General features: G+C 42.8%; 1 protein-coding gene across 1 annotated transcript; it reads left to right on the top strand.

Moving 5' to 3' along the window:
• The first annotated feature begins 7,893 nt into the window (after positions 1-7,893).
• LOC103712860 (glucosamine inositolphosphorylceramide transferase 1-like) lies at positions 7,894-10,463 on the top strand. The gene is given in 7 exon segments (XM_039125257.1): positions 7,894-7,943; positions 7,945-8,046; positions 8,190-8,217; positions 8,220-9,040; positions 9,042-9,125; positions 9,127-9,822; positions 9,824-10,463. Coding segments are annotated over 7 exon segments (1,797 nt in total). The 5' UTR covers positions 7,894-7,922; the 3' UTR covers positions 9,869-10,463.
• Positions 10,464-10,730: the final 267 nt, after the last annotated feature.

Below are 10,730 nucleotides of genomic sequence, written 5' to 3' on the forward strand. Positions count from 1 at the left end.
CAGGAAGGACTGTAGGATCAAATCCACTTGCAATTCCTTGTGCATGTTCATACCGAGCTTCTCAAGCTCCTCTAGGTCCTTGATCATAGTCAGACCGTGATCATGGACAGACTGCCCTCGCGCATCTTTGCTTTGAAGAGCCTCTTGGACACTTCAAAACGAGCTGTGCGACTCTGCTCACCATACAACTCTTGCAGGTGTGCCAGTATGTCCCTAGCAGTCTTCATATTTTCATGCTGGCATTGGAGTTCATTGACATGGATGCCATCATATAGCATTTGACTCTAATGTCATCATCCATCCACTTTTATGCATCTACGCTGAACATCAGTAGGACGTGCTGGTATGTGGGGATATCTGAATCGAGTATAGCCTATTTTCTCACTCAAAACAATTTTGAGATTTCTAAGCCAGTCTTGTAATTGGTTCCGGTCAGTCGGTTGGTCTCAAGAATACGGGTCAAAGGGTTTGAAGCTGACATTGTATCTGCAGAGAGTAAAGATTCTAGTTAGACTTTTGTACTTGATCCTAATCTGTTCTAAGGTCTTTTAGAACAAATGTAACTCCCACTATTTTCTCGAATTCCTCACACTCCCCTGGTAGGAAAACGGAAATCCACACGACTAGGGTTTCTAGTGGGTACTGCGGTCCACCGATTTACATGCCACCTCACCTAACAGTTATTGGTGACACATAGATGATGAATGTACAACTCTTGTACAATGCTTCTCAAGCATGTTGCAGTGCACTTGGTCTCTAAGCCATGAAACCTCACCTAACAGTTATTGGTCCCATTTCTTAGTTAAGTCAGACCCACCGTATAACCGTAGGAATAAAGTCGTCATTGGGTCCTCACCTAACAGTTATTGGTGCCCAACCCCACCTTTACCCTACAACATCTCATGTCTATAGAGAGGTCCAGCCCCCGATGCAACTTGACCACTGTGTCCAGCCGAGACAAATCAACATCAGAAAGCCTTAGCAGCTCTACTACAGTGGAAGACCTATTGACTTAATATTGGTTAATCAGGTCTTAGTGTTTGCAACTTGAGCTCTTCATAAGAGGTAATCGAACAATTGGCCAGGTAAGCAGGTGGGAGGCTCCCCTTACTCAGAGAGTAAGGTCCTAATTAAGTAACCACCTTTCATGCTTTCCTAGACACCAATTAGATCAATTAATCTAATATGACTTGCTCATGTCGGTTCACTCTCGACTTGATTGAGGAGGTTTTAATTTAGGTCTCAATTGGGTTTGCTACATCACATGTAAACCTATCTACCCGACTCTCATTCACATCACATGCAAACGGCACATTGCAGGCAGTTATAATCGCAGCAATAATTAAAGCTAAACTTTAAATAGGTGATGATCATGGATTCTAGTTAGGTCGTATTACAAGCACATGCACGTCAATCGATATAAAATAAAAATAAAAATAAATTACATCTTCCTTTTAGGAGGCACGCAGGCCTCTCAAAATATTAAATAAATGCATGCAAGCATCTAAAAAATTACATGACATTACAGATCACATCGCAGTCATTACATTTGATACCAAAAGGGTTTGAATCCTATGATCATCACCACATGCAGCAATTATAATTTTCAGATCTGAAAACTAATTGATTATCTTATGACATAGGTTGCTGATCATGCTAATCATAATTCTAAACTTTGTAATCCCATTAACAATGCAATTAGAATCATCTTTTTATCACATAAAAATCAGCATGCAAAAATCAGTACCCTAGAAAAATCTGCATGCAGAAAATTTTCAGCATGCATGATCATTTAATTTTCAGATCTAATAAGCCTATTAATAATTAATCCTTACCTTAATCTACGATGTCTAGGCTCTGATACCACTGTTAGAATCCGTCCATGCCGCTGATATTTCAAAACAAAATCAGATGGCAGCGGAAGAGCATGTGCGGGATCAACATTCATCGCATGAACGTGTTTCAAAACCGTTCGTAGATAGATAAGGATTAAAAATATTTTAAACTAATTAGAAGATCAGATCTTCACCTTGTGCGGGTAGACGATCACCGCAACTGGAGTTCGTGGTTTTAGGATGAAGGTTCGTATGAAGCCGTTCAAACGTCCGGCCTCTACGGGTATCCACACGAAGCAGAGGACCGATCAAAGTTTCTTGTCTTTCCGGGGTGCTAGCTCCCTTGCAAAGACTTCTTTTGATGGCTGATGTACTCCTTTTTAAATCAACTCTTGATTATGCTTGGGAGGAGGAAGAAGAAGGATGAAGATCAGAGGAGGAACAAAGCTCCTGCAGCCTTCTTTCTTTTCCCTGTGTTGGAAGGAGGAAGGGAGGATGAAGAGGCCACCAACACCTTTTCTTTTTCTTCCCTTGCTTGCGGCTGAACCAAGAGGAGAGGAGAGGGAGGCGTACGGCACCAAGGGGAGAATAATACCAATGCCCTAGGTGCCGCCAAGTCCTCCCCTTTTAAAGCATCTAGGGCTCCTACAAGTTAGGAGCCCTTTGACACTTTTCCATAAGAGGGGCGCCGGCCCCTCTCTTCATGCCGCACCAAGGAGGAGAAAAGGGGAAGGGCGTGAGCCCTCCTCTTGTGTTGCCCTAATCCTCATTAAGTAAGGTTTTGGATGCCCTAATGTGGTCAAGCCCTAATCCAATTAAGCTTAGCCCAAGGGTGAACCAATTTGGATCCAATCTAGGTAAGTCCTAATCCAATTAGAACTTAAAACAATTTTGACTCAATTGAACTCTTCAATCCTAATCCAATTAGGAGTCTTATTGATTCATTAGATTAATAATTAATTGTGACTTAAGCAACCCTAATCCAAATTAGGACATATTTAATTTTAGTCCTAATCCAATTAGGATTCTTATTTGAATTCGAAGTCCTAATCCAATTAGGACTTCTAGGAATCCTATTCCAAGTAGGAATCCAATTTTAATTCAAAACTCCAAATCTAATTAGGATTGTAGGCATCCTATTCCAAGTAGGAATCCCAGTCCTGCTCCAATTAGGATTCTCAGTCCTAATCCAATTAGGACTCTAGGAATCCTATTCCAAGTAGGATTCGTGTTTTAAGTCTAATTAATCAATTCCAATTTCTTCTTCAACTTATTATCAATCGAATTGATTACTCGTGATTCCTAATCACTATTCAACCATCGGATCGGTCAATACTTCTAGTGTGTGTGACCCCATAGGTTCTATTCTGACTGGTAGTGAGATATACTGCGATCTTCATCACAATATCATTGAAAACTTCTTTCAATGGGTTGGAACGATTCCAACTCAACTCATTAGGGTTTATCGATCATCGAGACAATCCCTATGAGTCCCACCATCCACCAGTGACACCTAGCAGCATGTAGTGGCTACCCAGCAGAATAGAATGGTGAACCTCTAGGTGCAGTTATTATGTGATACAGTCCTTCTATCGTGGATTCCTACAGGATGGAGGTCATGGACAACTCGTCAAACTCCATCGTCTGTCATATGTCAAGATTTATTCGACTTAAGTTCGAGAGCGGAGAACTCTTTCTCTACTGTGCAATCTGCCCCGGCCGAGGTCTCAGTCTTATAAATCACATAGGATCTCTCCTTATCTATCAAGGTCGATAGATTCCTTATAGGTGCATACCCTACTCCTACAGTGAATCTACTGTAGCCAATCTACACTGCATGGACCCATATGGCTAGAGACCATGTATGTGTGCAGTCAAGCTACAATAACCTCACTGTGAGTGGCCGAAGCACCGTAGGTCAAAGGACCAGTCACACTACTGCAACATCAAGCAAGTCACTGACGAGTGGATAGACATCCAAGTGACTTCTTTTATTGGTCACGCTCAGTACCCTTGTTCTTAACAAGCACCTGCACTATTACTTCAGTGTCGCCACACTGTGGACTCGAGTCTCGTCCATCCATAAGGAAAGTAATGTGTGCACTGATCTCATCGGATCGATCACCGCCCTCGAGATGATCCATCGATCAGGAGCATTCAGAAATTAATCACCAATAATGCATGGCTCAAATTCTTGACTCTTAAGAATATGCATCATCATCTTATTAATTCTTGGACGATTCATAGACACATAAACAATATGAATGAAAAAGATGCCTTTTATTTATTCAATAATAATAAAGTCAAATACAAATTATGTCCCAGAATTTAATAATGTGTCAGCCAAAAATTGGCTTCTAGGGCATACATCTAACACCCGACTCCAAGCTCGGTTCGTTGTCGGAGAGAAGAATGCAGGAAAGAAAGAAAGAAAGAAAGAAAAGAAGATGATGAGAAAAAAGAAGGAAAGAAAGAAAGAAAAGAAGAAGAAGAGAAGAAAGAAGGAAAGAAAGAAAGAAAGAAAAAAAAAGAGAAGAAAGGACTCACCGGTTCGTCGTCGCATGTAGTGGCTGCCGGCTTCGGCCGTGAGCACCGCCGGCACGAGCGTCGGCCACAGGCACGCGCCGTAGACGCCGTCGGCCGCGGCCCGATCCTTCCGTGCGAGGTACTCCTCCCCTGATTCGCCGGTGGAGGAGGGCTTCTCCTCCCCTCCTCTGTCGCCAGTGCAGGAGTCGGCAAAGAGAAGAAAAGAAAGGGGGGGAAATGGAGAAGAAAGAGGGGCCTCGCTGATGCTGGAAGGTTCTGGAGAAACCGAGAAGAAAGAAGAAGAAAAGATCAAGAAAGAGGAGGAGGAGGGAATGGGTTAACGGGTTGAGTCCAAGCCCAAACCAATCCAATCCGATTTAAAGAAATTAAATGAATTTGGGTTAGCTCGGGTTGGGTCTGATCTAAATCCAACTGGATTCAATTAGATTGGGATTTAAATTGATTAAGCCAAATAAAATTTAATTGGGTTGAATCCAAGTTTAATTGGGACCCAATTAAATTGTTAATTGGACCGAGCTCTTATTTGGGCTCGTAAGCTGCTTGGGCTTGGGTTTAAACGGGCCTCATTTTGGGCTCGGGCTCGTTTGACTAACGAGCCGAGTCCGAGCCCGGCTTTTACCAAACCAGGGCCGAGCAACTCGGCCCGTTGATAGCCCTAGGGGTGGCAAAGGTCACTAATAAATTCTATCAGAATCGGCTAGAGGGCTTAGGAGGATGCCAATGGTATATAGAAAAATGGAGGGGCTACTCGGCGAGGGGAACAGAGAGGCGAGCATGGGTTCCCTCCTTTTTTCTTTTTTTTCTTTCTTTAATAGGATATGTGGTGCTTTTTGATTTGCCAGATCTACTGCTGATCTGGTAGACCCAATTCAATTAATAATTTCTCCTTGCAAAGGGCACTAATCACAAAAAGAGGTAATTTCCCATGATGTAGGTTATGAGTGAACATGTTATAGAGAGATTATTGGTTGGATCGTGTCCATCGCTAAACTGGTGGACCAATTCAACTGGAAAGCAACACAATCAAACATGGACAAAAAAAAAAACGGAGGATAAAAAGAAAACGGAGGCTGTGAACTTGGCAATTAAAAATTTCACTTTGATATATATAGATCTATATAGTTTACCTGCAGTCCTGCACCAACTGACTTGCCTGTTCCCATCCTTTCCGGATCCAAATCAGGTTACAAGAAAGGGCCCCCAGCTCTCTCCCGTTCCAGCCGTTCGATTCACATCACATATCTTATCTCGCATTATTTTTTCAAAACATCAGTTACTTCGAATTCGTTTCCGAGTGCGGTTCCCATGGGGGCTAAAGGGCTCAAAGTTCTACCCTGCAGTTAAACTGCAAGGGAGCAGCAGCGTTTTCTCAATCCCATGTCTCGGCTTCTGGGTTCAACGACTACCGCCGTCGCCGTCCCCGTCCCCCGCCCCGTCCCCCACCCCATAATAAACGCTCCCTCTTATAAACTTTTAATTTGCACCCCACATTTCAACCAGCCACACTGCCGGGCCCACATTCAGGGAAGGCTTCATTCCCCCGCTATCTTCTTCTACCCTTCGTCCCGCAGAACGAGTCACAAGCCGGGAGGAAGTCTCCTGCTCCCTCCTCCAGATCGAAGAGGGGACGGTCGCCGAGAGGTGCGACGGCGCCACCTGGTCGCAGATGGGGGAGAAGGTCCTGAAGACGTCGGACTCTAGGGTTTTGGATGCATCCCCGCGCCCCCCTGGAGGCCGCCCCGATGGCGGTGGAGCCCCTTCCCATCTCCTCCTCCGCTCCCCCCTCCGCCATCTCCCTTCCTCCCTCGCTCCCTCCTCGCGGCCGGCCTCGTCGGAATCGCCTTCTTTTCGCTCGTCGTCTCCTCCTTCCGCCGCCCCAATTCGGCCGCCGCTGGCTGCCGCCCCGACAGCGAGGGCTCATGGTCCATCGGCGTTTTACTACGGGAAGAGCCCCTTCTCGCTCTCCCCCATCGAATTGGTAGGGTTTTCTTTTGCTTACCCCAAATTCAAGCTGTTTGTATCGCGGATCGAATGGTTATTAGCATGATTTTTTTCGAGGTAGCAGGAGAATAGGAGCAACAGGAACAGCTCGGCGTGGCCGGTTGCGAATCCGGTGCTTACTTGTGCGTCCGCCTCAATGCCGGTTTACCCGAGCAATTTCCTTGCCGACCCGTTCCTCTATATTCAGGTGGGTGTTGGTGATAATTCTTTGCTTTTCTTCTATTCGAATGCGAGGTGTGGGTTTTGGATTTCTTTAACATTCAAGTTGTTAAAAAGATTTGTGGGCTTTGGCCTTTTCATTGGACGCTTTGAAAATCGTAATTTATTTCAACTTGGAAGGTTTGGGAATTTACAAATGTGAAGTAGAAATGTTATTGATGTTTTTCAGGTGGAGGAGATGGGCTGTAAGTCTCTTGTAAATGTAGTTTACTGGAGATCAGATATCTTTTTTCAACTGTCAGTTCTGTTGACTAGGTTGTATGTTGAAGGTATAAGAATCAAAGTTTGAAGTTTCTTTCATACAAGGCTAAATGTAGCCTCAAAATTGACATCCCCTTGGTATATAAGCAGGCAATTCTCATTTTTCTAGGCTTAGCTTCCAACTGTCTTAGTTTAGGCTTTAATTAGGGTTGTTACATTTCAACACAGCCATATGCCTTTGAGTAGCCTTTCCTTGAAGTTAAAAAACATCATATTGGAGTTAGCAGCTAGTGAGCTGTGATTGTCAGGCCGCATTTTGTAAACGCTTGCCTAAATTTGTAGATGAGAAGTCTTTTGGAAGCATGGAGTATGGAATGGAATGGTACAAAAATGTAACAACACCATAAATTATATGTAGCCAGTTGTGTATATTAGTAGTTTGTTGTTTGGCAGACATTTGTTTAGTTTATCATGATTTCTTATGCATATTTTTAACACTCACTCTTAAGTTAATCTTTCTCTGTACCAATTTCATGACCGGGATGTCCTTACTCAAACACATGCTCTTAGGGTGGTTGCTTATGTTTATTTGTACTGGTTGGATGTTTCCTTTTTAAATTCTTTCCTAGCCATTCATAATGCTTGTTATCTGGTATCATGTACAGTAAAGGAAATTCCTTATGGTATACGTCGTGGCAAGCAATGATATATGTAATCATATAGCATATTCAATGTGTCTGAACTTTGTTTCCTCATTCAATAGCCAGTTATTCCTATTCAGCTAAATATATTACTTCTCTTGTTTCTATTTTTCATTGCTGAATTATTTTTAGGCTTGCATCCCATTTCTTATATATTGTTACCTTGAAAATTTTAATTTGCGTTTTGTTATGGCTATGAAGCCTGAAGAATCTCTTCAGACTGATCCTGTTTTTTTTCTGCGAATCAGATACATACACTGCTCTTAATGTTTTTTTATGTAGGACATATTGCATATGCAACATTAATATTTGCTAATCGACATGTCCATATTGCATGATTGCATGCTCATTTGATATAATGCTTTTTTTCTCAGGACAGTACTCTCTACCTGTTCTTTGAGACAAAAGTACTAGTACGATGAAAGGTGACATTGGTGTTGGCAAGAAGTGTTGATCAAGGTGCCACATGGGAATTTCTGGGCATTGCTTTAGATGAGAAATGGCATTTGTCTTATCCATTTGTGTTCAGCTATGACCAACAAGTAAGTGGTAGCAGCCAATATGCTTAGATTCACGAAGTTGATGGTGAGAGTAGCTAACACATTTTCAGGATACAGTATTCCATCTTGTTATATCTCACTGTGCATGCTAACATTCAAAATTTCAATTTTAATATTTCGTTCAGATCTATATGATGCCTGAAAGCAGTAAAAGGGGGAGCTTCGACTTTATCGAGCAACAAGGTTTCCTCTCAAGTGGACTCTGGAGAAGGTGCTTCTAAGGAAGCCACTAGTCGATGCCTCATTGATCCAATATGAGGGATGCTACTGGCTCTTTGCTTCGGATTTTAGCCGGTTTGGCACTGAGAAGAATGCAGAGCTTGAAATATGGTACAGTAGCTCACTGCTTGGTCCCTGGAAACAGCATCAAAGAAACCCTATATACAGAGGTGACAGAAGCTTGGGAGCTCGAAGTGGGGGAAGACCTTTTATATATGAAGGGTCTCTCTATCGCCTGGCCCAGGACTGTGGTGGGACCTATGGCCAAAGGATCAGAACTTACAAAGTTGAAAAGCTAAGCAAGGAAGAGTTCAGGGAGGTTCCTGTAAAGCTTGGGATTGAAGAGTCAAAGAAAGGTCGAAATGCTTGGAATGGTATCAGATACCATCAATTAGATACACAGCAACTTCCATCGGGTGACTGGATTGCGGTAATGGATGGAGATCGTGTTCCTTCAGGTGATACTACATGGCGATTTCTCCTTGGCTGCACATTTGTCCTGCTGCTCTTTTTATTGGTCATATTGATGGGCTTTTTGGTTGGCGCCATGAACTTTATTGTTCCTCCAAGCTGTTGCATGACCTTAAGTAGGAGAAATGGGCCACCGTGGTTTTGGACTCGTCCCCTGTTTAACTTGAAGGTACGAAAACGTTTGGGTGGCATGAAAAGAAATGGCTCTGCTTTCGGAGGGAGAGCATATACTAAAACATGCTCTGGCAAGCTGGTTCTCTGCCTCCTTGCTTTTGTAGGTGGGATTTTTGGTCTGTATGGCTGTGCATTTTCTCTTTGGAGGGAACGGTGCTGGAGAGGCATACATGTACCAGGGACAATATTCACAGTTTAACTATGCTTACAATGACTTATGAAGCCCGGCTTTGGAATTTGAAACTATATATCAAGCACTATTCTCGATGTGCATCTGTGAGAGAGATTGTTGTTGTGTGGAACAAGGGAGACCCTCCAAGCCCAGATGATTTTGATTCTGCTGTCCCTGTGAGGATACGGGTGGAAGAGCTCAATTCTCTCAACAACCGATTCAAGGTTGATCCTCTGATCAAGACTAGAGCTGTTCTTGAACTAGATGATGACATAATGATGACTTGTAATGACATAGAGAAAGGGTTTAGGGTCTGGAGAGAGCATCCTGAAAGAATTGTAGGCTTTTATCCACGACTGGTAGATGGCAGCCCTTTGGAATACAGAAATGAGAATTATGCTCGTGGGAAGAGAGGTTACAATGTTATACTTACTGGTGCTGCCTTCATGGACAGTGAATATGCTTTCAAGAGATACTGGAGTGAAGAAGCAAGAGGGGGAAGAGATTTTGTGGACAAGTCCTTCAATTGCGAGGACTTGCTGCTGAACTTCCTATATGCAAATGCAAGTTCTAAGAGGACTGTGGAGTATGTCCATCCAGCCTGGGCTATTGACACTTCTAAGCTGTCAACTGCTGCTATAAGCCGAAACACCCAAATGCACTACAAGAGTAGGACAAATTGCTTGTCAAAATTTTCCGAGATGTATGGTCCTCTTTCCCGGACATAAATGGGAGTTTGGTAGTAGGAAAGATGGCTGGGATGTATAGGCTAATTTATTAAAGGTGGAAAATAGAGGGACAAAGCAAAGGCATCGTCGAAATTTTCATTTTTGGTCAAAGCAGTGGTTATTTTGAGAGTGTTTGATATGGAAACATGGGAAGTTTGCTGTATGCTTGGAGGGAAAGCTATGTCTAGAGGACTGCCAAGAAAAATGTACATTATTTGAGTTATTCTGAGATGAGCAGACTTACAGCTAACCAAGGGCAAGGTGGACTCAGCAAGAAATCGGAGTGCCACTCTGTAGTTACAAAAGGCTACCAGACTTCACAATAACGACAACAACAACAGTGAAAATATTTATGGGGCTGTAGAAATGAAGTAACCTGTTTACAAAAACAGCTGTTCATGAGTTGATTGGTTCCAAACTCACTCAATCGAGAAGTTGCTTGTAACACCTTATCCTTTATAATCACTGAGGATTATGTTAATATACTTGGATGCCCATTTTTGGCGAGTGTATGCTTCAACACTGTTTTTTACAGCAATTGTTGCATGAACACGTTGTTATTGTTTTATTGTATTATAGTGCAGTGTGATTGGATTTTTTATATATGTGGTATCAGAAGCTCTCTGTTTCTTGAAGAGTCCAGTTCATGAAGTAAAATACTGGTAGATAATTTACACTTAAATTAATGTTCCATATTGAGGAAATTGAGCACTTGAATACCTGTGATCCAAATGTATGACTCAAACCTGGACCTAGTTTTCTCGCCCTTTTTCCAAGTGCAGGGTTGTCACGGGGCAGATTGAATCAGTGGTTACAGGTCAGAGGACCTTACTGTTGGCTCGTCTATTATAGCCAGTGATGCCCTGATAGGAACCAAGTAGGTGAATTAATTCTGTTGAATA

Source organism: Phoenix dactylifera, chromosome 4 (assembly GCF_009389715.1).
Source record: "Phoenix dactylifera cultivar Barhee BC4 chromosome 4, palm_55x_up_171113_PBpolish2nd_filt_p, whole genome shotgun sequence".
Lineage (NCBI taxonomy): Eukaryota > Viridiplantae > Streptophyta > Magnoliopsida > Arecales > Arecaceae > Phoenix > Phoenix dactylifera.